Genomic DNA, 27,937 nt, shown 5'->3' with positions numbered 1-27,937 from the left:
GGCGGGGGGGGCAGCTCCCGAGGGGGTGAGGGGTCCGGCGGGGGGGGGGGGGGCAGAGACCCAGCAAGGCCCCGGGCTGGGAGGCCGCGGTCAGGTGCGCTGAGAACTGGGCAGGGCGGGACCCAGCAGGTATCGCTCCCTGCCCGGGGTTAACCCTTCCCTGCCGGGCACAGGCTGATGGGCGCGGCTGGGATGGTCACGCCTAGCTGGAGAGAGAACTCAGGAGTCCTGGCTCCCAGCACCCCGCCCCTTCTAACCACTAGCCCCCACTTCCCTCCCAGAGCCCGGGAGAGAACCCAGGATTCCTGACTCCCCCCCCCAACCACTAGACCCCACTCCCCTCCCAGTACTGGGGAGAGAACCCAGGCGTCCTGGCTCCCAGCCCTCCCCCCACACAAACACAATAGAGGGCGGGGCCTGGCTCAGTCACCGGGTCACTCAGATTCGCTCTACCTGCTGAGATCAAAGGAGACCCTGCCTACCCCTAAACCCCGCCCCCAGGTGTGCTTATCCAATCAGATGTGCGGAACGCCCCCCACTTCCTGCTCACCTTTACCTGTCCGGCCAATGAGAGCCCAGACGGTGGGGAAGGCCCAGTGGAGGTTGCTTTTAACCCATTCCTAACAGGTACGGGCCGCTCAAAGTTATAAACCCAGCATGGGTGAAACCCCCCCGGAGACAACCCGCGAGTCCTGGCTGTCCCCCACCCCCCATCCCACTTCTGTCCCCTCCCCGAGCTGGGGGGAGAACCCAGGAGTCCTGGCTCCCAGCCCCTCCCCCCGCTCTAACTACTAGATCCCACTCCCCTCCCAGAGCCAGGGGGAGAATCCAGGAGTCCTGGCTCCCAGCCCCACCACCTTCTAACCACTAATCCCCACTCCCCTCCCAGAGCTGGGGAGAGAACCCAGGTGTCCTGGCTCCCAGCCCAGAGGGAGGGCTACCCCTGTTTTTCGGGACACTAACTTGAGCCATGGGACACCACCAGACTGAATTCCCTGCCCAGCCAGGCTGGTCACTTAGCCTGTCTGGGCCTCAGTTTCACCATCCCTACAATGGGTAAAGCAGCCCTGCCCTGCCTTGTGGGTGGTGGTGGGTAAATAGCCTGCAGCTTGTGAGGCACCCAGAGGCCATGGTGATGGGGGCCCGAGGAGGCCCTGCGGCGGGGAGGAGCCTGCTGATATCACAATGCCAGGCCCCAGGTCAGAGGTTCCGGGCCGGCCCAGAGCAGCATGGGGCAGTGATGCTGGGAGCACCCTGCGCTGGGGCCATGGGCCCCTGGGTGCTGGCAGCCACAGGCCCCTGCTGCTGCTGTGACATGCCCCATGGTCTCGGCCTCCTGGGACCCCCAGCCTTGACAAGCCAGCCCTGACCCAGCTAGCTGGCCATGCTGATGTATCCACCAGGTGGGCTGAAGATGGGGACTGGTGTGTAAGGGGGCCAGGACTCCTGGGTTCTCTCCCTGGCTCTGGGAGAGGAGTGCGATCTAGTAGTTAGAGCAGGGGGGCTGAGAGCCAGGATGCCTGATTTCTATCCCTGGCTCTGGGAGGGGAGTGGGGTCTAATGGTCAGAGTTGGGGTGGGGAGGCTGGGAGCCAGGATGCCTGGTTCTCTCCCTGGCTCTGGGAGTGGAGTGGTGTCCAGTGGTTAGAGCAGGGGGGGCTGAGAGCCAGGACTCCTGGGTTCTCCTCTCGCTGACTCCCCCACCCAGGCATCGTGCGGAGGAGTCCACGCCCCTTCCCCGAATGCATCAGCGACTTCGCCTTCGCTGGCTGGATCCCGATCATCGGGGAGCTGCAGAGATTGCTGGGGCGGGGGGAGTACAACCCCTTGCAGCCCACCCCCCTCTTCGAGAGCAACTTCCTGCAGGTGAATGCTGCCCCCTGCTGTGGGGGGGGGGAAGCAGGGCAGCTCCTTGCCCAGCAACTGCAATCCCCTCCCTGCACCTTGGCTGGGCTCCGTCAGGCCCAGGGCCAAGGCCTCTCCCTGGTGGGGCCGGGAGCCATGGGTTCTAGTCCTGCTGCCTGGGGAAAGGGGTGTGTGCTCCAGCTGGGGGGCTGGTGCCTGGCACCCCCCACTAATCCCCCCCCGCCCCCTGCCTTGCAGGTGACCAAGCAGGGCGAGCTGGTGGATCTGCACAACCGTGCCAGCCTGGTCACCCTGGGCATCGCCGCCACCAGCCCCGCCCTGCTCCTGCCTGACGTCATGATCATCGCCCGCCCCATGGAGAGGCCCCAGGGGGAGCCTTTGGGCCCCAGGACAGCACACGCCCCACCAGAGCTGGAGCTGACCCGGTGAGTGCCAGCAGGGGGCACCCTTCCCAGCAGTCAGGGCTCAATGCCCCAGGATGGTGCTAGGGGGCGCCGTGCTGCAGGGCTCTGTCTAGCAGCCAGGCCAATATAAGCTGCAGGGGCCTGGTTTGTGACTCAGGGGCAGGAAAAGCCCTGGCGCCCCACCCCAGAGGTGGCTGCATCTCAGTGCTGTGTGAACAGATTCCAGGCCTACCTGCTCTAACCATTAGACCCCACTCCCCTCCCAGAGCCAGGGAAAGAACCCAGGAATCCTGGCTCCCAGCCCCCCCCCCAGCTCTAACCACTAGGCCCCCCTCCCCGAATGGGGCTGGAACCCAGGCCTCCAGCTGACCCGCCGCCCCTGGCAGGCTGATCCCACTGGAGCTGGTGAGCCTCTACCTGCACGACATGGGGGAGCAGCGGCTGAAGCTGCGACTGGCCACGGGGCGCGTCTACTACCTGAAGCTCTGCGCCCCCCGGGGGGAGGAGCGCCCGCTCTTTGCACGCTGGCTGCGGCTCATCTACCTGCTGAGGGCCCCCCCGGACAGCTGGGCCAGCATCCCCTCCTGGCACACCTCCGACCTGCGTGGGCGCAGCGCCAAGGTCAGCTGGGGGCAGCGCGGGGGGCGCAGGCCGGGGCAGGGCGGAATGGGCACGGCGGGTGTGAGGTGTATGGGCTGGAGGGGGCAGAGGATGGGGGGGATGTTGGACACCAGGGGGACCCGGCTGGGCAGCGTGGGGGGTGAGGGGCATGGCGTCAGTGGCTGGGGAGTGGGCAGTGGCCAGTGTCGGGAGTGCAGGGCAGAATGGGGGCACAGAGTGAGGGGAAGATCCTGTTCTGCTGGGCTGACCCCATTTCTCCATTGCTGCTCCCCCATCTCTCCAGCCACCCCATAGCCAGCGGCTGCGGCCCATCCAGGAGGAGGAGGAGCCCAGGGCCCCGATACCCCAACTTGGGGAGCCCCCGGGCAGTGGGAGCCGGACCCCCAGCCAGGGGCAGCTGAGAGGGAGGCAGCGTCCGGCCAGCCCCACCACGGGGCAGCAACCCTCCACGTAGGTACTGCTGGGCCAGCCGGAGGCTGTGGGGTGCGGGGGCTGGGAGCCAGGACTCCTGGGTTCTCTCCCCAGCTCTGGGAGGGGAAGTGGGGGCTAGTGATGGGAGCAGGGAGGTCTTTCTAGCTGATAGATCCCCTATGTCTCTCTTGAGCCCACGGTGCAGGGAAGCATGGAGGGGCAGGGGCTGGGACGCAGGGGGACCCCATTCCCTGAAGATCAGGGAGGTTTTGCGGAGACTCTGTACGTGGATCCCACCTGGCCTGGGGGGCTGCCCCTGCCATCCCTCCTCCCCCATGGGCCGGGCGGTTCTGATCTGGGCTCTCTCTCTGCAGGCGGAGCGCAGGGGGACAGGGGTCCACATGCTCCACATCGCCCAGCATAGGTAGGTACTGCACAGGCTGGCACAGGAATCAGGACGCTCCCACAGCGCCCCCTACTGGCAGAGGTGGGGCTGGGGCAGCCAGGAGTCCTCCTGGCTCCCAGCCCCTCACTCCCATCCTGTTTCCCAGCAGCCCTGGTGAGACGCTCCCCCAAACTCCTTGATGGACTTTCTGGGTCCCGGGCAGAGGTCACCAGCCCCTGGACACAGGTGAGGGCTGACAGGTGGGGGTGGCAACCCTTAACCTAGGGGGCTGAGGGGGGCTGTGCCTTGGGCAGCGGACCCACGTCTCCCAGGAAGGGGGGGCACGCTGGGAAAGGTATCTCCCCCAACCAGACCCCCCCATTACTAACCCAGAGGAGTTCCCCGTCTGCCCTGCTCTTCATGGGGCCTAGTGGGCGTTGCTGAGCAAGGGGTGATGCAGCAGCTGTCTGCAGGACAGGTGTCAGTGCAGTCTAGTGGTTAGAGCAGGGGGGGCTGGGAGCCAGGACGCCTGGGTTCTCTCCCTGACTCTGGGATGGGAGGGGGCTCTGGTGGTTAGAGCTGCCGTTACTCCAGGGTCCCTCCCCAGCAGGGCCCAATGTCCAGGGAGCTGAGCGCAGAGAGGAACCGTGGCCAGCTGAGCCTGGCCATCCCCTCTGGTTCCCGGAGCCCGGCAGGAACCCCGAGCCAGCGGGGATCTAGTGCCGGGTCTAGAGCCACCATGGCTCCTGGCTCCCCTGAGCGATCCAGAGCCTCCGTGGGCATGGGGCGCTCGGCAGTGGGCACCGCCTCCGTGGGCGTGGGGTGCTCGGTGGTGGGCACCGCCTCCGTGGGCGTGGGGCGCTCGGCGGTGGCCACGGTGTCGGCGGCGGCGGGTCCGTCCAGGCCGACCAGCGCCCGGCCCTCAGGGATGGGCAGAGAGATGGAGCCGGGCGAGAGATGCAGGGAGCCCAGCACGGAGACAAGACAAGCCCAGTCGGGCTGCGCCAGCTCCTCCACGGAGCAGGGCAGGTCCTGTTCCCAGAGCCAGCGTGGATCTAATGCAGCATCCAGAGCCACCGTGGCTCCCAGCTCCCCCGAGCGATCCAGAGCCTCTGTGGGCGTGGGGCGCTCGGCGGGGGGCACTGCCTCTGTGGGCGTGGGGCGCTCGGCGGGGGGCACCGCCTCCGTGGGCGTGGGGCGCTCTCTACCGTCCACTGCTTCAGTGGCAGCGGGTCCTTCCAAGCTGGCCAGCACCCAGCCCTCGGGGATGGAGCCGGACAGGAGATCTGGGGAGAGGAGCCGAGCCCAGCTGGGCCACACCAGCCCCTCCACGGAGCAGGGCCGTTCCTGTTCCCGGAGCCAGCATGGATCTAGTGCAGCGCCCGGGCCAACCAGAGCCACCGTGACCCCCAGCTCCCATGGGCAGCCTAGTAGCTCCAGAGCTCCCAGCTTTCCGGAGCCAGCCAGCTCGCCCATGGCTGCTGCTGCACCGCCGGAGAGATCTCAACTCTCTGGGGGTGTGGGGCCTTCGGAGGTCGCCACGGCGGCCCTGGCCATGGACCCCTCTGTGCAGAGAAGCCGGAACAGCTCCGGGTTGCATCGAGCCGAGAGACAGGGCAGGAGATCCAAGGAGACAGTCGGAGAAAGCAACAAAGGCAAAGCCCGGTCCAGCTCCGGCAGCCCGAGCCACAAGAGGCCGTCCAAGTAGGTGGGGTATCGGTTAAATACATCACCAGCCTCCGGGCCCCGCCCCAGAGGGGCCGCATCCCAGTGCCGTGTGAGGGGTCCCCGTATGACCAGCCCTGATGCCCCACCCCAGAGAGGCTGCATCCCAGGTCCAGATGAGGGGTCCCCATATGACCATCTCCTGTGCCCCACCCCAGAGGGGCCGCGTCTCAGCACTGAGTGAAATGATCTCCTATACTCTATATAATCGATTTGGTTAAGGAGCTTTGGGATCCTTATTGTGTAAAGAAACCTGCTGTGTGTGTGCGTGTGTGTATCCCTGTCATTCCCGGCTGGAGAGGAAGAGTCCTGCTCCATGTGTGTGCGTGAGCCCAAGCAAACTATCTGCCCTCTGCTGGCCGCGGTCGGATCTCTCTGACGCTGTATCCTATGCACCATACTGCTCCAGACTGAGGGGGATTATCTATTTACCTAAAGGGCAGGGGCTGGAGCTTTACAAATAGGAGGTAGTGGCCCATACCCCTATGGGCCGGAGGAGCAGGACGTGGGAGGGGGATGGTACCGTCACCCCCACCCGAGATCCTAATGTGAATATCTCAGGATATTTGGGCTCCCAGGTCACCAGAAGCTGAACTGTGGATCTTCCTCCGCAGGGAGAAGAGCGTGGAGTCGAAGGGGAAGTTGAAATCGGCCCTGGGTTCAGGTACGGAGGTAATTCTCCCTCCCACAGCAAGGGAATTTCCCACCCCGTGCCCCACAGTACTCCCTGCTCAGGTAGCCAGAAGCCCCCCCCCTCCAGCCAGTACCTCTGCCCCATGCCCCACAGCACCCCATGTGGCCGCCCTGTGTGTCTCATTGCTCTGTCAACCCCTCAGCCAGGCACAGGAGCAGCCTCACATTCGTGACTATCTACAGCGTCCTGTCGAACTCCCTGGACAAGCTGACGGGCGGGAAGCTGAGACAGGTAGGGGGCGCTGGTGGGCCGGGGTGCAATGGGCGGGGGGCAGGTGAGGACGGGTGGGAGGAGGTGGGGGGCTAGGATGGGTGGGGGAATGCAGGGGCTCCCTTGGATGGGAGGCAGGATGGGGGGCTCAGCCAGGTGAATCACACATGGGATCCAGCCCCTTTCCATTCATTCTCCTTCAGTGTGACGAGTTTGCAGGCCCTTGGTCCCCGGGGCTGAATCCCCGTCCACAGGCACCACCCAACTCCCCCGGGGAATGGCCAGGCAGGCCACGGAGCCTGAGCCCACATCTGCCTCCGGCATAGGGCCCCCGGGGCAAGGGGACTGTGTGAGCTGGGGGGGGACTGGCACCATTCCCATCCCCCATAATCCCCTGCAGCGCTCGTGCTCACTCCCATGGCACCCTGTGCCCTGAGCCCTCCCCCCCTTGGCATCCACTGCCCTGAGCCCCGTCTGATTCTCTGTGACTTCCCTCCCCAAAGAGAAGGAGCCAGGAAGATGCCAAGACGCAGCTGTCTTCAAAGCCCTCCAAGCGGGTCACCATCTCGGGCGTGGTGGAGCTGTCGGTCCCGGGCAGCCAGGAGACCAGCTCCGTGGCACCCTCAGCTATCGAGAGCACCAGGGTGCAGGGCCCGGCTGGCTCCGGGGCAGCTCCGCAGCGGGAGAGCGGCCCACTGCCCAAGGCGCAGTCTGGGAGATCAAGAGCCGCCACAGTTCCCAGCCCCGCTGAGCGATCCAGAGCCTCCATGGGCGTGGGGCGCTCAGCAGTGGCCACGGCCTCCGTGGGCGTGGAGCGTTCGGCAGTAGCCACAGCGTCGGCAGCAGTGGGTCCTTCCAGGCTGGGCAGTGCCCGGACCTCGGGGATGGGCGGAGAGAAGGACCCGGGCAGGAGATCCAGGGAGCTGAGTGTGGAGAGGAGCCGAGCCCAGCAGGGCCACGCCAGCCCCTCCACGGAGCAGGGTAGGTCCCGTTCCCGGAGCCCCATGGGGAGGCCAAGCCAGCCAGGGTCCAGTGCCGTGTCTGGAGATTCTGGAGCAGCCAGGCTTTCAGAGCGATCCAGAGTCTCAGTGGCCGCCGGCCCTTCGGAGAGATCCAGAGTCTCAGTGGCTGCTGGCCCTTCGGAGATGGCTACGGTGTCGGTGGCTGTGGGTCCACCCGAGCTGGAGCCATGGAGCAGCGCCCGGCTCTCGGGGAGGGACCAACTGAGCCTGCCAGGCAGGGGATCTAGAGAGCGCAGCAAGGCGGGGAGCTCCACGAGAAACGCTGGGACCCCTGGTGCCATGGCTGCCCTAGGGATGGAGGGTGATGATGTATCTAGAGAGACATCCAAGAAGTCCAGAGCCTCTGTGGTTCTAAGCTCTCCAGAAAGATCGAGACCTGTGGCTCTAGGTTCTGCGGAAAAATCGAGAGCGTCGGTAGCTCCAGGTTCTCCAAAGCGATTCAGTGTCTCAGTGGCCGCTGGCCCATCAGAAAGATCCAAAGCATCCGTGGCCGCTGGCCCTTCGGAGATGGCTACGGTGTCGGTGGCCGTGGGACGGTCTGAGCCAGGGTCTCTCAGCAGCTCCTGGACCCCGGGGACAGATGCTCAGAGGGCTTCCAACGCGGGGAAGAGCCGGCTTAGCTCCCCGTGCTCTGGGGCTCCTCTGGGGACGGAGGCCGGCCACGCATCCCCGGGCAGTGCCACCCTGGGGAGATCCGGGGAGCAGAGCCGAAGCCTGGCCAGGGAGGAAGGAGGGGCCCGTTCCCAGAGTCCCTCGAGCCAGGCGCCCCATGCGAGAGCTGCAGTCTCGAGGCCCAGAAGCACCCGGCCCTCGGAGCTGGACAGACAGGGGGAGCCGGGCTGGGGATCCAGCCATCCCAGTGCGACGAGGAGCCGGAGCAAAGGCCGGAAGGGAGACAAGCAGGACCCCTCTGTTGGGCACCCTGCCAGCAAGTATGTGGGGCTGGGGCACGTCATGTCAGCTGCATGTGTTCAGCAGAGGCCATTTCCGCAGGACTCCTGGGTTCTCTCCCCGGCTCTGGGAGGGGAGTGTGGTCTAGTGGTTAGAGCCGGGGAGGGGGCAGGACTCCTGGGTTCCATACCCAGCTCGGGCTAGCTGGACCAGCCTTCCATTCCATGAAACGGGTCATTTTGAGATTTGCTTCCCTTGTGACACTGCACAGAAATGAGGCCCTTTGAATGCATTCCCTGGCCAGCTGGGACCCGGGGGCGCTCTCCTGGCATGGCCACCTGCCCACCATCAGGGCACAGTCCTGTCATGTGATGCCTCTGCTCTGCGCCATTTGGGTGAGCGACCTGAGCCAGGGCGTGGCACTGGCCAGGGGCTACCCAGGACTGTGATGGCCCCCGTTGCCCTGAGTGCTCTGCGGAGAGATCTGCTCCCCAACTCCACAGGCAAAGCAAGCCGCCGCCAGACCTATGCAGGGCAGCCCTACAGGCACACCCCAACACTCAAGGGTCCCCCTGCAGCCTCCAGGCCCTGGGTGCCCCGGTTTACCAGCCCCCCTCCTCTCCCTGCGCTGCATTAACTCCCAGCGTTTGGCCCTACGTCTCGTGAGCCACAATCCAGGCAGGTTTTGCCACACTAGACTCAAGCAGTCTCTGTCCTCCTGCCCCAGGCCTGCCTCTGCAGCCAGCCGGTCTGGGATCCCCCTTTCATGAGACAGGCCCACGAAGGATCCTGGCGGGGCATCTCCACCGGGTCAAGCTCCTGCACCTGCCCTGGGTCAACTGGCCTGGACCGCCAGGCTAGAAAATTGCAGCGGAGTCATTTGGGCCTGGGTTCTGGGACCTTCCCGCTCACGGCCGTTTCTTTTCCCCTCTTCACGTTTTCAGGCCAGTTTCCTTCCCCCTTGCTGTGCATTTCAGCAGTTTCTGGCAAAAATGTTTTGTTCAGCCAATATTTTGTTTGTTTCTTGCCAATTTTTGGTCAAAATTAGGGCTGTTGATTAATCGCAGTTAACTCACGCGATTAACTCCAAAAAATGAACCGTGATGAAAAAAATCAATCGCTGTTTTAATCGCATTGTTAAACAATCAAATACCAACTGAAATGTATTAACTATTTTTGGATGGTTTTCTACATTTTCAAATATATTTGTTTCAATGACAACACAGAACACAAAGTGCACAGTGCTCACTTTATATTATTATTTTTATTACACATATTTCCACTGTAAAAATGATAAAAAAAATTAGGGTTTTTCAATTCGCCTCATACAAGTACCGTGATGCAATCTCTTTATCGAGAAAGTGAAACTTACAAATGTAGATTTTTGTTTGTTTGTTACATAACTGCACTCAAAACCAAAACAATGTAAAACTTTAGAGCCTACAAGTCCACTCAGTCCTACTTCTTGTTCAGCCAATTGCTCAGACAAACAAGTCTGTTTACGTTTACGGGAGATAATGCTGCTGGCTTCTTATTTAAATCTCACCTGAAAGTCAGAACAGGTGTTTGCATGGCACTTTTGTAGCCGGCGGTACAAGGTATTTACGTGCCAGATATTCTAAAGTAACATTTGTATGCCCCTTCATGCTTCGGCTACCATTGCAGAGGACATGCTTCCATGCTGATGATGCTTGTTAAAAAATAATGCATTAATTAAATTTGTGACTGAACTCCTTGGGGGAGAATTGTATGTCCCCTGCTCCGTTTTCCCCGCATTCTGCCATATATTTCATGTTATAGCAGTCTTGGATGAAGACCCAGCACATGCTGTTCGTTTTAAGAACACTTTCATTGCAGATTTCACAAAACGCAAAGAAGGTACCAATGTGAGATTTCTAAAGGTAGCTACAGCACTCGACCCAAGGTTTAAGAATCTGAAGTGCCTTCCAAAATCTGATCAGGATGGGGTGTGGAGCATGCTTTCAGAAGTCTTAAAAGAGCAACACTCCAATGCGGAAACTACAGAACCCAAACCACCAAAAAAGAAAATCAACCTTCTGCTGGTGGCATCTGACTCAGATGATGAAAATGAACTGCTCTGCTTTGGATTGTTATCGAGCAGAACCCGTCATCAGCATGGACGCATGTCCCCTGGAATGGTCATATGAATCTTTAGAGCATCTGGCACGTAAATAACTTGCAACGCCGGCTACAACAGTGCCATGCGAACGCCTGTTCTGACTTTCAGGTGACATTGTAAACAAGAAACCAGCAGCATTATCTCCTGCAAATGTAAGGAAACTTGTTTGTCTGAGTGATTGGCTGAACAGGAAGTAGGACTGAGTGGACTTGTAGGCTCTAAAGTTTTACCTTGTTTTATTTTTGAACGCAGTTTTTTGTGTGTGCATAATTCTACATTTGTAAGTTCAACTGTCATGATAAAGAGATTGCACTACAGTACTTGTCTTAGGTGAATTGAAAAATACTATTTCTTTTGTTTTTTACTGTGCAAATATTTGTAATAAAAATAAATATAAAGTGAGCGCTGTACACTTTGTATTTTGTGTTGTCATTTAAATCAATATATTTGAAAATGTAGAAAACATCCAAAAATATGTCAATAAATTGTATTCTATTATTGGTTAACAGTGCGATTAATTGTGATTAATTTTTCTAATGGTGCGATTAATCGCGATTAATTTTTTTAATCGCTTGACAGCCCTAGTCAAAATTTGTTTAATTTTTCAGCCATTTCTTGGGGAGGGGGGACGGTTGGCCAATTTTTATAGCCCAAATTTGGTCGATTATTTTCAACTAACCCTTTTCTTAGCCACTTGTTTTGCAGCTGTTTGTATTATCTGGCAATTTTTTCATGATTTTCCAGTTTCCTGGGTGATTTTTTTAGCCAAAGTCAAAATTTAGATGGAAATGGAAAATCATTGGGCCAGTTGTGATTTGCTATGGAAAATCCGCCCCATTTTCCGATCAACTTTAACCAGAGAGTTCTGCTTAATAGCTTCTCTTGACTTGCCTTTCTGCGGAGCAGGGCAGTTGGGGGGCTACTTACTCTTATGCAGAATCAGGTGTTTCGATTGCGACATTGGGGCCGGGACGGTCCCAGCTGATCACGGTGTGGGCGTTTGTCTCCACAGAGGCGGCAGTGAGCGGGCTGCAGACAGAATGAAATCCCAGTAGAGGTCAGGTAAGCGCAGGCATAGCTCCATCTCCGTGAGCTTGGATGTGGTGCATCAACACGCTGAGATCAGGGCCCCGGTCGTGCCGGGCGCTGTACAGACCGAGTGCAATCCCTGCACCGCACAGCGTCCCCTGCTGCGGGGTGCAGTGGCCAGCAGTATGTTCTCTGCCCTACATGACGACGGTTTCTCTTCCCGCAGGCCGGACACAGCCCGAGCTGGAGGGGAGGATTCGTCGCTGGGCCCCGGGAGTCTCTCAGGGACAGGACGGCTGGAGGGCCCAGGCCAGGGGATCGGGGCAGGGAACAGCTAGGACGCCCCACAGCGGCCGGCCGGCCAGGGGCACAGGGCAGCGAGTGTCGTGCCTTTCCCAGCTTTGCCTATTAAACTTTGCAGTGAACGTTGGGTCAGGGTTGTGTGTGCAACTGTCCTCCGCTGCGGCAGCCAGTGACCACCAAGGCTCAAGGCTGGACCCCCGCCCTAGGGCGGTGCTAGGGGGCTTGGGCTGCAGGGAGGGGGCTGAGTGCGGGGGGGGTCGGGGGAGGTGTCAGGGGACGCAGGGGGGAGGGGACTATGGGGGGGCATTCAGGAGGGTGATGGGGGAGCAGCATGAGGAGGATGGGATCCGGGGGGGCATTCAGGGAGGTGGGGAGAGCAGCATGGGAGGGTTCTGTGGGGGGGCATACAGGAGGGTGGGGGGAGCAGAAGGGGGGGACTGGCTCGGGGGGGGCTTTCAGGGGGGTGGAGAGAGCAGCGTGGGAGGGTTCTGTGGGGGGGCATATGGGAGGGTGGGGGGTGGGCTCCGTGTGGGGGACACGCTCGGGGGCTTGGCATTCGGGGGGGTGGGCGGAATCAGGACCGTGGAACCCCACGCTCTTATTGGCTGAAAGGCCTCCCCTCCCCGCACATTTCTAGAAGGTTCCGTGGCAGTTGCTCCTAACTGACATGCGGTGGGGAGGGGCCAGGCCCCGCCCTTTGCTCCCATTGGCCAGAGCCTTCCATGGCGGGGAACGTTCCAGCCAATAGGAACTCAGGGGACACTAAGTCCCCTGCCCTCTCAGAGTCTGTGGGGAGCAGTTCCAACCCATGGTCACACTGTATGGGGGGGCGGCGAGGGGAGCGCAGGCTGGGGGCGGGGGTTGGGGAAGGATCCTGGCGGCTGGGGGGGCGGCGAGGGGAGCGCAGGCTGGGGGGGGGGTTGGGGAAGGATCCTGGCGGTTGGGGGGGCAGTGAGGGGAGCGCAGGCTGGGGTTGGGGAAGGATCCTGGCGGCTGGGGGGGCAGTGAGGGGAGCGCAGGCGGGGGGGGGGTTGGGGAAGGATCCTGGCGGCTGGGGGGGCGGCGAAGGGAGCGCAGGTGGGGGCGGGGGTTGGGGAAGGATCCTGGCGGCTGGGGGGGCAGTGAGGGGAGCGCAGGCTGGGGTTGGGGAAGGATCCTGGCGGCTGGGGGGGCAGTGAGGGGAGCGCAGGCTGGGGGGGGGTTGGGGAAGGATCCTGGCGGCTGGGGGGGCGGCGAGGGGAGCGCAGGCTGGGGGGGGCGTTGGGGAAGGATCCTGGCGGCTGGGGGGGCAGTGAGGGGAGCGCAGGCTGGGGGGGGGGGTTGGGGAAAGATACTGGTGGCTGCGGGCGGCGAGGGGAGTGCAGGCTGGGGGGGGTCAGGGAGGGATTCTGGCAGCAGGTAGGGGGGCGGCGAGGGGAATGCAGGCTGGGGGGGTTGGGGAAGGATCCTGGTGGCTGGGGGGGCGGAGAGGGGAGTGAAGGCTGGGGGGGGTCAGGGCGGGATTCTGGCAGCAGGTAGGGGGGCAGCGAGGGAAGCGCAGGCTGGGGGGGTTGGGGTAGGATGCTGAGGGGGTTGGGGAAGGATGCTGGCAGCTGGGGGGGGCGAGGGGAGTGTAGGCTGGCGGGGGGGTCAGGGAGGGATTCTGGCAGCAGGTAGGGGGGCTGCGAGGGGAGCGCAGGCTGGGGGGGTCAGGGCAGGATTCTGGCAGCAGGTAGGGGGGCGGCGAGGGGAGCGCAGGCTGGGGGTTCAGGGAAGGATCCTGGCAGCGGGGGGGCAGCGCAGGGAGCCCAGCAGCAGGGGGTGGGGCAGCGAGGGGAGCGCAGGCTGGGGGTGGGGAGTGCAGGCCAGGGACTAGTCGTGGGGGGATCCTGACAGCTGGGGAGTCAGGGAGGGATCCAGCAGTGGGGGGGCGCACGCTGGGGGGGTCAGGGACAGATCTCAGGAGCGCCCCTGGGGGCAGAGGGAAAGGTCACCCCCCTATTTTATTCTTTCTCCCTTTAGAAGCCCAAAGCAACTGAATTTACTAGCTTGGGGCATTGGGGGTGAGACACAGGTGAGCCCCAGCTTTGGGAGGGGAGTGGGGGCCAGCAGCCAGAGCTCGGGGAGCAGGGCTGGGAGCCAGGACTCCTGGGTTCTCTCCCCGGCTCTGGGAGGGGAGGGGAAGGGAGGAAGGGTCTAGTGGTTAGAGCAGGGGGGCTGGGAGCCAGGACTCCTGGGTTCTCTTTCTGGCTCTGGGAGGGGAGTGGGATCTAGTAGTTACACCGGGGGGGCCAGGAGCCAGGACTCCTGGGTTCTACCTGGCTCTGAGAGGGGAGTGAGTCTCCACTTTCACGTGCCTACTTTTTCAGGAATGCAAAGCTCTTATGGAGCTGGCGCGGGGGAGAAGGGCGCCCCCCAGGGGTCCCGGGGGTATTACCGCACTGCCCCCTTCGACCCCCGCTTCCCCAACACCAACCAGACCCGCAACTGCTACCAGAACTACCTGGGTGAGTGGCAGAGGGCCCTCGGGAGGAGGGGGGGAAACTAGGAGCCAGGACTCCTGGGTTCTCTCCCTGGCTCCGGGAGGGGAGTGGGGTCTAGTAGTTGGGGGCAGGAGTTTGGCTATGAGGGGAAGGGTGGCAGGGTTGGGTCACTGGTGCCTCCTTGTGGTGGCAGAGGGTAATGCGTGCTGTCTTCCTGCAGACTATTACCGCTGCCTGAAGACACTGGGGGCGAAGGGAAAGGACATCAAGCCATGCCAGTGGTACTATCGGGTCTACAAGTCCCTGTGCCCCATCTCCTGGGTATGTGGGGTGCCAGGACCCCAGGGGTACCCCCCCACTCTGCACTCAGTGGGAGAGGAGGGGAAAAGGTCGCATGCCCTATTCCCTACCCTCCTGAGCCAGCCAGTGCCCTGCCCTGGGGCTGGATGGGAGCCGGTACCCCCCAGGGGAAAGCCCCCCTGTCTCATTCCCCACCCCCTGCTGGGAGGGGGGCTGGGCCCTGCTCTGTGCGTGGGGGTGGGGGGCCCTGCTGCCCCCTGCTGGGAGGGCTGAGACCTGCTCTGTGTGGAGCTGCCCCTCTGGATGTGGCCCCCACCCCTAACCCCGTTTCCCTCCCCCCAGGTGAAGCACTGGGATGAGCAGCGGGACAACGGCACCTTCGCTGGCAGGATCTAGGCCCAGCTGCTGCTGGGGGGGGAGGCAGACCCACAGGCCCTGCCCCATGGCGTGGTCCTGCCCACTGCAGCACACCCCGTAGCGACTCTCCCCGCTGGCACCTCAGAGCCCCACAATAAACCTGCTCGTTCCATAACTTGGCCCTGGAGTCCAAGTGTTCTAGTCCCCATAGCGCTCCCTCCGAGGAGATCCCCCGCTAGCTCTGGGTTTGGGCCCAGAAAGCCCTAGTGGGGATGCTGGGCGGTGCAGGCTGGGCCAGTCCCAGTGCACCCCCTCCCTGCCCCCTCACACTGCGTCCCTCTCCATACACACACACTGCCCCACCCTTCCTGCTCCCCCTTTCACCCCCCACTGTCCCCCAGACACTGCTCTCTCCCTCCCACCCACTACCCCCACATCCTGTGTCCTCCCCTCCCACCTCATGCCCCTCCCCCATTCACTGCTCCCCATATCATACCCCTGCCCCCCACTGTGCTTCCCAGTGCCCCATCCCCCATAGACTCACTGCCCCCTCCCCCACACCACGCTCCCTCCCCCACTCACGGTCCCCCCCTTGTACCCCTTCCCACTCATGCCTCCCCACCCCCTCACACATTGCATCCCCCCTCGTGCCCCTGCCCCCACTCGCATCCCCTGCCCCACCATACAGTGCTCCCCCACTCACAGCCCCCCACATTGTGCCCCTCCGCCACTCATGCCTCCCCATCGCACCCCCTCCCCCCATGCTGCCCCCAGACATCCCGCCCCTCCCCCACTCACTGCCCCCGCATCCCGCCCTCTTGCCCCCCACCTTGCACCCTCTCCCCCCCACCGCTCCCTCTCGCTTTTGGCCCCGCCCCCCCTTTGCTCTGCCCCTCCCCGCCCCCCAGCTTCGTGTCCCCCGCCCCGTCGGAGGGGCCCCGCTTCCTGGCCCGGCTCCTTTTCCTGCCCCCCCGCTCCAGCCGGGCGGGGGCCGGGGAAATCTGCGGTCAGTGACTCCAGCCCCGACTGGCAGCGGGCTGGCCGCAGAGCTGGGGCTGGGCTGGGGGTCGCGCCCCACCGAGGGGCCATGGGGCGGGCGGGGCAGCCCCCAGGCTGGAGCTGAGCGCGGGAGCGGAGCCCGGGAGAGGAGACGTCCGGCCCCCCGACGGGACTGGGTAAACCCCCCCCGCTTTCCTCTGGGGCAGCGCAGCTGGGGGGGAGAGGGGTGATTGGGGGGCAGCCGGGGGGAGGGGCAGAGTGGGGTGATCGGGGGCCAGTCAGCGGGGGGTGCTGAGTGGGATGATCGGGGACCACCGGGCGGGGGAGGTGGGGAGATCAGGAGCAGCCAGCCGGGGTGGGAAGTGGAGTGATTGGGGGCGGCCAGCCGGGGTGGGAAGTGGGGTGATTGGGGGCAGCCATCTGGGGGGGAGTGGGGTGATAGGGGGCAGCCTCCCCCCCCGCTGTAACCACTAGCCCCCACTCCCCAACCAGAGTGGGGGACAGAACCCAGGAGTCCTGGTAGCCCTGCCAGGCTCCTTACGGCTTTGGGGTAGGGGCGAAGTGGGAGTAATTCGGGAGGGCAGCCCAGGGGGGAAGGAGAAATTGGGGTGATTGGGGGGCAGCCAGCTAGCCAGGGGGAGGGGCAAAGTGGAGGTAATTGTGGGCTCCAGAGCTCAGATAGAACCCAGGAGTCCTGGCCCTCAGCCCCTGCCCCCACTCTAACCACTAGCCCCCACCCCCTCCCAGACTGCGGGACAGAACCCAGGAGTCCTGGTATCCCAGCCAGGCTCCTTACAGCTTTGGGGCATCGGGGTCTCCCCGATGTGGCGCCTTTGTCCCCTCTGAATCTCACCCTGGGGAGGGGGAAGCATTTGAACCAATAAAGGGCCTCGAAAGACAGCCCTGGATGGCCCTGGGGTCCCTCCACCTCCATGGATCCCCCCCCCCCCAGAGCAGCTGGCTCTGGGGCGGAGTGGGAGGGGGGCTTGCAGCTGGATCTAACTCGGTGGAAGCCACTAGCTGTGCACTGGCAGGACCAGACCTGGCCCCCAACATCCCAGCCCCCAACCTACCCCCATCCCCGACTCACCCCAACAACCCATCCCCCACTCACCCCAACCTCCCAGCCCCTAACCCACCCCCATCCCTGACTCACCCCAACACCCCATCCCCCAACCTACCCCCATCCCCTGCTCACCCCAACATCCCAGCCTCTCACCCACCCCCATCCCTGACTCACCCCAACACCCCATCCCCCACTCACCCCAGCATCCCAGCCCCAACCTACCCCCATCCCCCTTCACCCCAACATCCTGGCCCCCAACCTAACCCCATCCCCCACTCGCCCCAACATCCCGGCCCACAACCTACCCTCATCCCCCACTCACCCCAACATCCCGACCCCCAACCTAACCCCATCCCCCACTCGCCCCAACATCCCGGCCCACAACCTACCCTCATCCCCCACTCACCCCAACATCCCGACCCCCAACCTACCCCCATCCCCTGCTCACCCCAACATCCTGGCCCCCAACCTACCCCCATCCCCACTCGCCCCAACATCCTAGCCCCCATCCTACCCTCATTCCCCACTCACCCCAACATCCCGACCCCCAATGTACCCCCATCCCCCACTCGCCCCAACATCCCGTCCCTCAGCACACACCCAGCCCAATATCCCAACCCCCATCCTACCCCCCATCCCACACTCACCCCAGCATCCTGGCACCCAACGTACCCCCATTCCCCACTCAGCGCAACATCCTGCCCCCAACCCACCTCAACATCCCGACCCCCAAAGTGCCCCCATCCCCCTTCACCCCAACATCCCGGCCCCCAACCTACCCCCATCCCCCACTTGCCCCAACATCCCGTCCCTCAGCACTCACCCAATCCCCCCCTCACCCCAACATCCTAGCCCCCAACCTACCCCCATCATCCACCCACCCCAACATCCCGACCCCCATCCTACCCCCCATCCCCCACTCGCCCCAACCTACCCCCATCACCCCAACATCTCAGGTCCCAACCCACCCCCAGCCCTCACTCACCCCAACATCCTGGCCCCCATCCTACCCTCCCCCGCACCCTGCAACCTCCTGGCCCCCAACATACCCCAATCTCCCACTCACCCCAACATCCCGGCCCCCAACCTACCCCCATCCCCCACTTGCCCCAGCATCCCGGCCCCCAACCTCCCTCCATCCCCCACTCACCCCAACATCCCAGCCCCCAACCTCTCCCCCCCTCCCCCCACATCCTGCAACCTCCTGGCCCCTCACCAGCGCCCTCTGCCGGGTCTGGCTGCCGGCTCCCACCCTGTCTGGCTGTGCCCCTGCCCCTGGCACGACTGCCCCACTCCCGCCAGCGCTCTGCCATGGCCGTGTCCCCCCAGGTGCCCGGCGCCCCCGGCACCATGTTCTCGGAGGAGCGGAAGGAGGGCAGCCCCCGCTTCGGGAAACTCCACTTCCCCGTCGGGCTGTGGATCAACTCGCCCAAGAAACACTTCGTCAAGATGAGCCGCCGCTGGCCCAGCGTGGGCTCTGTCAGGTACCGGTTCCCTGCCTCCTGGACCGCCCCTCCCTCCTGCCCCCTGGAGCACCTCACAGCCCTGCTACCCCAATATTCTGCCCCCCGGATCAGACCCACGGGCCCGTCTGCCCTGGTATCCCGCACCCTCCTGCCCCCAGATCAGACCCACAGGCCCATCTATCTCAGTATCTTGCCTCCTTCCTCTCCCCGAGTCAGTCCATGGCCCCATCTCCCCCAGTATCGCCCCCTCCCATCTCACCTAGGCCAGCCCCACGGACCCCTCCAGCCCACACTCCCGGCCTCCCCTCTTCTCTCAGAGCAACAGGCCCATCTAGCCTGGCCTCCCGCCTTCCCTCCCCAGGTCCACCTCCTCGGACACGGCCAGCCGGGGCAGCGAGACGGTGGAGCTGCGGCCCCCCAGCAAGGCGAAGGCAGGCCGCCACAAGCGCCTCTCCAACCTGTTCCACCGCAGCCCCAGCAGTGGAGCGGGCGTGGGGGGCGGGCGCTGGGGCAGCGAGAAGAAGCTGGCGGATCTCATCGACCCGGTGCCCGAGGACCTGGTGGAGCTGTCCAGCCAGCCCCAGCTCCCAGGCATCCTGAAGATCTTCGGGGGAGCCATCTCCCGGGGGGCCAACTACAAGAGCGTGCTGGCCACGCCACGCTCCACGGCGCGCCAGCTGGTGCGGGAGGCGCTGGAGCGCTATGGGGTGGCGCCGGAGGAGGAGGAGGGGGGCTACGTGCTGTGCGACGTGGTGGGCCGCTTCGAGGGGCCCGGCGGGGCCTGGCAGGCCGAGCACCTGCGCCCCGTGGGCGACACCGAGCGGCCCCTGGTGCTGCAGGACGTGTGGAAGCCCAAGGCCGGCCTGTCGCGGCGCTTCGAGGTGCGGCGCCGGTGTGAGGTGGAGCGGGTTGGCGAGGCCGAGGATAACGAGACGGCGGGTGAGGCTGCAGGGGGGCTGCCCCTGTCCCCTGGGTCGTCCCAGGCCGGGAGCCACGGGACCCCCAGGTCATCCCAGGCCGGGAGCCACGGGACCCCCAGGTCATCCCAGGCCAGGAGTCACGGGACCCCTGGGCATGCCAGGCTCGGAGTCACGGGACCAACGGGTCATCCCAGGCCAGGAGCCATGGGACCCCCGGGTCATCCCAGGCCAGGAGCCACGGGACCCCTGGTCATCTCCCAGCCAGAAGCTATGGGGTTTCCCAGTCATCTCCTGGCTCGGAGACGTGCCCCCCCCCCCCACAACCATTTTCCTGCACCCAGGAGCCACGGGACCCTCTGTCGTCCCCAAATTCGGAACCATGGGGCCCCCCAGTTAAGTCCTGGCTCGGAGCTGCAGGGGGAGAATCCCTGAAACCCCCAGGGCAGGGAACCGGGCTGGGGGTCTCTGAAACCCCCGGATTGGAGAACCAGCCAGCCCTCTCTGAGGCTCCCCCTTCTCGCGCTCCAGGCATCAACGCCCAGGCGCGGCGGCTGCAGAAGAGCCGCTCACGGGCGGCCTCAGGGGGCCCAGCACCCAAGGAGCGGGCCGACAACCTGTCCCTACGCCGCAGCATCAGCGACATGAACCTGAGCGCCCGCAAGCGCCGCGAGCGCAAGGCCGTGCTGAGCGTGGCGGGCGCCGAGGTGGGGCCAGCCGGCGAGGAGCAGGACGGGGAGGTGGCCCCGGCCCAGGAGGCAGAGCCGGCGGACGGGGGCGCCAAGTCCGGGGAGGCCGAGGACTCAACAGACGGGGCCAACCTGGAGCAGCTGTCCCAGTGCCTGATCCAGCCCCCCACCCAGCACCCCTACTTCCTGCTGCTGCTCGGCTGCGACAAGCAGGTAGGGCAGGGGGCTCTGTGGGATGCTGGGCTGCAGGGAGCGGAGGCTCAGCAGGGGGCGCTGTGCTGCGGGGAGCAGAGTGGGGGTCAGTAGGGGGCACTGGGCTGCAGGGAATGTCTCAGTAGGGGGCGCTGTGCTGTGGGGTGAGGTCAGTAGGGGCTGCTGTGACTCCAGCCCCCAGGACCATTTGCTCCCCACTGTTGTCCAGCAGAGAGCATGCTGGGAGCACAGCTTTCCCATAATGCTTTGCACCCTCCGGGTTGGCCGTGGGGGAGGGAAGGGGTGGTGGGAGCACCCCGGGGGACGGGGGGGTGCAGTAATGGAAGAACCCATTTTAACATAGAAAATAGAGGGGATTCTTGGGAGATTTTCCCCCCCCCACAAGAGTGGTGGGGTGCCACAGTGGGAGAGAGCCCATTGCCCCCCAGAGGGCCAGGATGGCATGGCAGGTGTGGCATGGTGGGAGAGCCCATTCCCCCCCAGAGGGCAGGGGTGGTGCAGTGGGAGAGCCCATTCCCCCCCCAGAGAGTGGGGGTGGTGCAACAGGAAAGCCCATTCCTCCCCAGAGGGCAGGGGTGGTATGGTGGGAGAGCCCATTCCCCCCCAGAGGGCAGGGGTGATATGGCGGGAGAGCCCATTCCCTCCCAGAGGGCGGGGCAGGCCCACGTTCGATGCCACTCCCATTTTTACGCCATTTTCTCCCCTCACCCCCCAGGATTTTGTGATCTACGTGATGACCCGGCGCCGGCACGTCTTCGGGCGCCGCCTCCAGCCCGACAAGGGGGGCTACGTGGACACCTTCCTCTGTGCCCCGGACATCCTGCCCCGTCACTGCTGCGTGCGGGAGGCCGAGCCGGCCCCGGGGCTGGCCCTGGTGCGGCCCTTCCGGGGAGCAGCCGTCACCCTCAACGGGGGGGCCCTGGTGCGCGAGGCCGAGCTGCACCCCGGGGACCTGCTGGGGCTGGGCCAGCACTTCCTCTTCATGTACAAAGACCCCCGGACCCCCCAGCCTCGGCCGGCCTGGCTGCCCCAGCCTTGGGCCTCGCCCGGGCTGGCGGGCGCCTTCTCATGCCAGGCCTGCGGGCGCTCCCTCCAGGAGAGGCAGGACGCCTTCCAGGCCTACGTGGAGAGCCGGGAGCCCGAGCTGCGCTACCGGCCCCAGGAGGAGGAGGCGCTGCTGAGGGAGATCGTCCGGCTCCAGGGGGCCACTGCCTTCAACCTGGCCCCGGCTTTCCTCCTGGGCCTGTGCCTGGAGCACTCCACCCGCGTGCTGGAGCCCGGCCACTTCCCCCGCCTGGTGGCCAGGATGGCCCAGCTGGTCAAGGAGGCCGTCTGGGTAACGAGAGGGGGGATGGGACGGGGGCTCGGGGCTGGGGATCAGCAGTGGCGCATTAGCCACTGGGCCAATGGGGGCCCGTGCCCAGGACCCTGGCCAATTGGGGGGGCCCCGGAAAAATGGGTGCCCTGACCCGCTCTGTCTGCCCACCCAGCGCTCCTGCGAGGGGTGTGGGGGCTTGGCGTGCCAGGCAGGGGGCGGGGCAAGCCCCCTGCCCTGACCCCATGTCCCCGGCAGCAGCGCACGGGGGGCGGGGGCAGACGGACTGCAGGTGGACGGGGTGGGGAATGGGCCCCCACTTAGTCTGGCCCAGGTTCCTACAAAACCCCAATCCGCCCCTGGGGGTCAGGGACCCCTCCCAGAGTGGGGAAGGGCTGAGGGAAGAATGGCTGGGGGCAGGGCCTGCTGTGTATCCCAGGGTTGGGGCAGGGCTGGGCGTGGGGGCCCTTGTGTATCCCAGGGTGGGGGCAGGGATGGGGGTGGGGTCCCCCTGTGTATCGGGGGTCAGGGCTGGGGGAATGTGACAGCAGCCCCATGGCCTGTTCCAGATCCGTTCTCTCTTCCCTGCCAGGAGAAGATCAAGGAAGTCGGGGACCGGCAGCCGGAGAAGTGAGTGAGACCCCGGGACCCCAGCCACACCTCACCCTGGGATACACACGCCCTGTCACGCCCTCCTCTGCGGCAGCAGGCAGGGTAGGGGGTGCTCTGTCCTCAGACTCCAGCCCCATGCCAGAGGGGTTGCATCTTAGCCCCGGGCGAGGGGACCCCAGATACCCAGTCCCTGTGCCCCACCCCAGAGGGCCCGCGTCCCAGCACCGGGCAAGGGGTCCCCATATACGCAGCCCCCACACCCCACCCCAGAGGGGCCACGTCCCAGCGTCGGGCGAGGGGTCCCTGGATACCCACCCCAGCATCCACCCCAGAGGGGCCGTTAACCCATTCACGGCTAAGTATGTCCCAGTGGAAGCTGCTAAGAACTGCATGGGGTCCCAAAGGGCCCGGGGTGGGGGGAGGGTGTCCCAGCAGCTCCGATGATCCCCCAGTTGCTCCCCCCACCCCTCTCTTCTCTCCAGCCAGCAGGACAAGGGCCAGGTGGGGGCGCTCAGCATTGAAGAGGTGGCAGCTGACTTGCGCCCCCTGATGCTCTGGATGGCCAACGCAATGGAGCTGCTCAACCTGGTCCAGAAAAAAGTGCTGGACATGGAGAAAGAACTTGACCTGGAGGGTGAGCAGGACTCCTGGGTTCTCTCCCTGGCTCTGGGAGGGGAGTAGGGGCTAGTGGTTAGAGCAGGCGGAGAAGGCTGGGAGCCAGGACTCCTGGGTTCTCTCCCCAGCTCTGGGAGGGGAGTAGGGGCTACTAGTGGTTAGAGCAGGGGGCTGGGAGCCAGGACTCCTGGGTTCTCTCCCCAGTAGAGGATGGTGGGGTGAATCCCAGAGGGATGGGATGAGCTCAGCAGGGAGCCCGGCTCACAGAGAGCCCCACAGCTGGCCCCCTTTGTCCTCTCCAGGAAGTTCCCATGATGCTTTGCTGTCCAGCGACCTGGAGACCTGCGACGAGGCCATGGCAGTGCTGGACGAGGTCATCATGTCCACGTTCCAGCAGTCGGTGTATTACCTGACCAAGGTGAGCTCAGCCCCCCCTGCAGCCCAGCGCTCCCTAGGGCCAGCCCTGCCTGCCTGGGGAGAGCGCCCCCTGCTGAACCCCCCACTCCCTGCAGCCCAGCGCCCCCTAAAGCCCTGTTGGCTTATTGCAGCCCCTGCCTGGCGTTTAACCCTTTCCTTTCTGGGCAGACGCTGTACTCGGCCCTGCCCGCCCTGCTGGACAGTAACCCCTTCACTGCCGCAGCGGACCTGTCCCATGCCCAGGAGCTGAGCACCATGCCTGAGGGCATCCGTGGCACCCTGGCCATCTACCAGGCCACGCTGGAGCTGACCCGGGAGTGTGAGCTGCACCCCGACCTGGTATCCCAGACCTTCGGCTACCTCTTCTTCTTCTCCAACGCCTCCCTCTTCAACACCCTCATGGAGAGAGGTGAGTGGCTAGGGGCCGGGACTCCTGGGTTCTCTCCTGCTCTGGGAGGGGAGTGGGGGCTAGTGGTAAGAGCAGGGAGTTGGGATCCAGGACGCCTGGGTTCTCTCCCTGGCTCTGGGAGGGGACTGGGGTCTAGTGGATAGAGCGGGGGTGGGGAGGCTGGCAGCCAGGACTCCTGGGTTCTCTCCCCAGCTCTGACAGAGTCACCATTCTCATGAGCTAGACTCAGTGAATCACGGGCAGCCCGAAATCCCAGCCACCCTCCCCCGTTTCCTCCCATTGTCCCATCCCGGGATCAGCAGGAAGGCAGCTCCTTCCTGCCCATGGGCCCCGGGGCAGGGCAGGAAACGGGTCCTCCCCACCCCCACCGAGCCAGGAACCAAGGCTGGAGGGGAGGGCCATGAGGGGCAGGGATGTGTGAGGAGTCGGGAGGGAGGGCTCAGTCAGTGGGGGCCCAGGAACCATTGTGGGGTTGGGAAGGCTTGATCCCGGAGGGGGAATGGGGGGGTCGCTGGGGCTACACCAAATCCAAACTCTGAGGCAGGGCTCCCAGCCGTGTGTCTTTCCCCCTTCCCCCAGTCTCAACCCCTGGCTCCCTGCCCCCCATCTCTCCCCGCCCACCGCATGGCCTCCCCCACAGCGACCATCACACCCCCACACATCACAGTCTGCTTCACCCCTCCTCCCCCCTCATATTCATCATGTCTCCTGGTAGGTGAGTAGTCAGGACAAGAGGCTGGGCAGGGGTGGATGAAAGGGGTGGGGGGTTGGGAAGGTAGGTGGATGAATGGGAGGGAAGGCGGAGGGACGGCCGGGAGGGGAGGTGGGGGGACAGGAGGGAGGAAAGGCCGGGGTATGGCCTGGGGAGGGGAGGCAGGGGGATGGCCGGGGGGGAAGGCGGGGGTGAAGGATGGGAGGGAAGAGAGGGGGACCGCTGGGGGGGATGGATGGGAGAGAAGGCGGGGGGACGGCCGGGAGATGGGTGAGAGGGAAGGCAGGGGGACGGTGGGAGGGGAGGTGGGGGGAAGGCGGGGGGACAGCCGGGAGATGGATGAGAGAGAAGGCATGGGGAGGGCAGGGGGAAAGGCAGGGGGGACGGGTGGGAGGGGAGGCGGGGGGATGGCCGGGGGGACAGACGGGAGGGAAGGCTGGGGGATGGATGGGAGGGTAGGCGGAGGGATGGCCGGAGGGGAAGGCAGGGGGGAGTCAGGGGGGACGGATGGGAGGGAAGCCGGGGGGACAGCCGGGAGTTAAGGTGCACGGATGGACGGACGGGTGGGTTGGAGGGTGGGTGGCTGGATCCTGCCCCAGCGCAGGGTCAAGGCCCAGCTGCCCCGGGGGTCCCATCCAGCCCCACCCTGCTGTGACTGTGGGTCTCCTGCTCCCGACGGCAGGCACCGGGGGGCCCTTCTACCAGTGGGCCAAGGCCGTGCAGATCCGCACCAACCTGGACCTGGTGCTGGACTGGCTGCAGGGCGTGGGGCTGGGCGACATCGCTGCCGAGTTCTTCCGCAAGCTCTCCACCACCGCCAACCTGCTCTGCGTGCCCAAGACCAGCCTGGTCAAGGTGAGGGGCAGCCTGCAGGGGGCGCCGCGGCCACAGCGCCGCTGGGGGAATGGGGCAGGGGGCCTTTCCCCTCCAGGGGGCGCTGGCTCCCATCCGGGGCGGCGACTGGCTGGCTCAGAGCGGCGGAGAGGGGGGCACGGGGCGGGGGGATCTTTCCCCTCTAGGGGGCGCCATCCTCCTGCAGCTCCCAGGGATCTCAGCGTCTCTCGGCTCCCCCCAGGCGACCTGGTCCCGGCTGCGCAGCGACTACCCGGCCCTGACGCCCGCCCAGCTCCACCATGTGCTGAGCAACTACCACCTGGGGCTGGGGCGCCCGTACCCCGAGGGCTGGAGCCCCCCGCCGCAGGAGAGGGAGGAGATGGCGAACAGTGAGTGCCGGCGCCCCTCACTCCCGCCCCGCAGCCCCCCCCCCCAGCCCCGCTCGCCCCCGACCCGCAGCCCCTGACAACTCAGCCCTGTCCCCCCCAAGCTCTGCCGGCGCCCCTCACTCCCGACCCGCAACACCCTGCCAGCCCAGCCCTGCCCCCCGCAGCCCCGCCGGCGCCCCTCACTCCCGGTCCGCAGCCCCCTGCCAGCCCAGCCCTGCCCCCCGCAGGCGCCCCTCACTCCCGACCCGCAGCCCCCTGCCAGCCCAGCCCTGCCCCCCGCAGCCCCGCCGGCGCCCCTCACTCCCGGTCCGCAGCCCCCTGCCAGCCCAGCCCTGCCCCCCGCAGGCGCCCCTCACTCCCGACCCGCAGCCCCCTGCCAGCCCAGCCCTGCCCCCCGCAGCCCCGCCGGCGCCCCTCACTCCCGGTCCGCAGCCCCCTGCCAGCCCAGCCCTGCCCCCCGCAGCCCCGCCGGCGCCCCTCACTCCCGGTCCGCAGCCCCCTGCCAGCCCAGCCCTGCCCCCCGCAGGCGCCCCTCACTCCCGACCCGCAGCCCCCTGCCAGCCCAGCCCTGCCCCCGCAGCCCCGCCGGCGCCCCTCACTCCCGACCCGCAGCCCCCTGCCAGACCAGCCCTGTCCCCCCAGCCCCGCCGGCACCCCTCACTCCCACCCCGCAGCCCCGCCCCCCCAGCCTCCTGCCAGACCAGCCCTGTTCCCCCCAGCCCCGCCGGCACCCCTCACTCCCACCCCGCAACCCTGCCCCCCCCCAGCCCCGCCGGCACCCCTCACTCCCAACCCGCAGCGCCCTGCCAGCCCAGCCCTGCCCCCCGCAGCCCCGCTGGCGCCCCTCACTCCCGACCCGCAGCCCCCTGCCAGCCCAGCCCTGCCCCCCGCAGGCGCCCCTCACTCCCGACCCGCAGCCCCCTGCCAGCCCAGCCCTGCCCCTCCAGCCCCACCGGCGCCCCTCACTCCCGCCCCGCAGCCCCCTGCCAGCCCAGCCCTGCCCCCCCAGCCCCACCGGCGCCCCTCACTCCCACCCCGCAGCCCCGCCCCCCCAGCCTCCTGCCAGACCAGCCCTGTTCCCCCCAGCCCCGCCGGCACCCCTCACTCCCGCCCCGCAACCCCGCCCCCCCCCAGCCCCGCCGGCGCCCCTCACTCCCAACCCGCAGCCCCCTGCCAGCCCAGCCCTGCCCCCCCCCAGCCCCGCCGGCGCCCCTCACTCCCACCCCGCAGCCCCGCCCCCCCAGCCTCCTGCCAGACCAGCCCTGTCCCCCCAGCCCCGTCGGCGCCCCTCACTCCCGCCCTGCAGCCCCGACCCACAGCCCCTGACAGCTCAGCCCTGCCCCCCCCAAGCTCCGCCGGCGCCCCTCACTCCCGACCCGCAGCCCCCTACCAGCCCAGCCCTGCCCCCCGCAGCCCCGTCGGTGCCCCTCACTGCCGACCCGTAGCCCCGCCCCTCCCAGCCCTGCCGGCGCCCCTCACTCCCGACCCGCAGCCCCCTGCCAGCCCAGCCCTGCCCCCCGCAGCCCCACCAGCGCTCCTCACTCCCGACCCACAGCCCCCTGCCAGCCCAGCCCTGCCCCCTCCAGTCCCGCCGGTGCCCCTCACTCCCGACCCGCAGCCCTGCCCCCCCGCAGCCCCGCCGGCGCCCCTCACTCCCGGTCCGCAGCCCCTGCCAGCTCTCACCCCTCTCCCCTCCCCCAGGTGAGATCTTCGAGAGTTTCTCTGACCACCCGCCCCTGATCCTGCCCAACGAGGGGTTCCGGCTCTGCCCCACGGCCCCGGTGACGGACGACGCCCTCCACCGCCAGTTGTGCGGCCTGCGCCGTTTCCTCTGGGACCTGGAGCAGGCCTCGCTGCCAGCCAACCAGCGGGCAGCCCATGGGCTGGAAGGCGGCCAGTGACCGCGGCTGGCACCAAGGGCACCGAGCGCCTGCCGACACCCGACCCACCTACCCGGGCTCCCCAGTGTGGGGGGACAGACATCGCAGGGCCTGGACAGTGGGGGGCTTCACCCCAATAGCCCCCCAAAGTGCCTCCCCTCTGGGAGAGCTGGGACCCCGATGTGGTTCCCGTAGCCCCTGGGCTTGGACGAACTGTGTATTCCACTGTGTGTAGCAATAAACCCTGTCTCTGTGTCAGCGCCCATCTCTGCCAGCAGGAGGTGCTGGGGGCCTCTCCCAGCAGCGGGGTCTGAGTGTGTGAGACAGAGACCAATGCTGCCCCTGCTGGTGTGTTTGTGGTGGGGGTGGGGAGAGCCAGGACTCCTGGGTTCTCTCCCTAGCTCTGGGTCGAGAGTGGGGCCTAGTGGTTAGAGCATTGCAGGGCTGGGAGCCAGGCCTCCTGGGTACAGTCCCTGGCTGGGGAAGGGGAGTGGTATCTAGTGGTCAGAGCAGAGCTGTCCCGGCTGGGTCTATATTTATCAATGGCGTCAATCCCGGGCGTGATTTAATCCTGGAAACTTTAGC

The 27,937-nt window shown here is 65.6% G+C and overlaps 3 protein-coding genes across 3 annotated transcripts; all 3 read left to right on the top strand.

Moving 5' to 3' along the window:
- Positions 1-4,302: 4,302 nt before the first annotated feature.
- On the top strand, positions 4,303-11,735 carry LOC141976865 (uncharacterized). Its single transcript, XM_074938031.1, has 5 exons — positions 4,303-5,390; positions 6,026-6,075; positions 6,248-6,336; positions 6,819-8,269; positions 11,624-11,735. The coding sequence occupies exons 1-5, from the start codon at positions 4,303-4,305 to the stop codon at positions 11,733-11,735; spliced, it is 2,790 nt and encodes a 929-aa protein (XP_074794132.1).
- A 2,306-nt stretch (positions 11,736-14,041) lies between these two features.
- On the top strand, positions 14,042-14,858 carry COX6B2 (cytochrome c oxidase subunit 6B2). The gene is made up of 3 exons (XM_074937502.1): positions 14,042-14,186; positions 14,383-14,483; positions 14,805-14,858. The coding sequence occupies exons 1-3, from the start codon at positions 14,051-14,053 to the stop codon at positions 14,856-14,858; spliced, it is 291 nt and encodes a 96-aa protein (XP_074793603.1). The 5' UTR covers positions 14,042-14,050.
- Positions 14,859-15,859: 1,001 nt separating this feature from the next.
- Positions 15,860-27,614, top strand: RASIP1 (Ras interacting protein 1). Its single transcript, XM_074937485.1, has 12 exons — positions 15,860-15,994; positions 18,214-18,368; positions 18,712-19,289; positions 19,799-20,169; positions 20,885-21,505; positions 22,077-22,114; positions 22,579-22,730; positions 23,014-23,129; positions 23,297-23,537; positions 24,932-25,104; positions 25,325-25,472; positions 27,174-27,614. Exons 2-12 carry the CDS (start codon positions 18,235-18,237, stop codon positions 27,371-27,373), a joined length of 2,772 nt encoding a protein of 923 aa, XP_074793586.1. The 5' UTR covers positions 15,860-15,994; positions 18,214-18,234; the 3' UTR covers positions 27,374-27,614.
- Positions 27,615-27,937: the final 323 nt, after the last annotated feature.

Source organism: Natator depressus, chromosome 23, assembly GCF_965152275.1.
Source record: "Natator depressus isolate rNatDep1 chromosome 23, rNatDep2.hap1, whole genome shotgun sequence".
Classification (NCBI taxonomy): Eukaryota; Metazoa; Chordata; order Testudines; family Cheloniidae; genus Natator; species Natator depressus.
The sequence above is the reverse complement of the archived record's forward strand: the minus strand, read 5'-3'. Positions and strand labels throughout refer to the sequence as shown.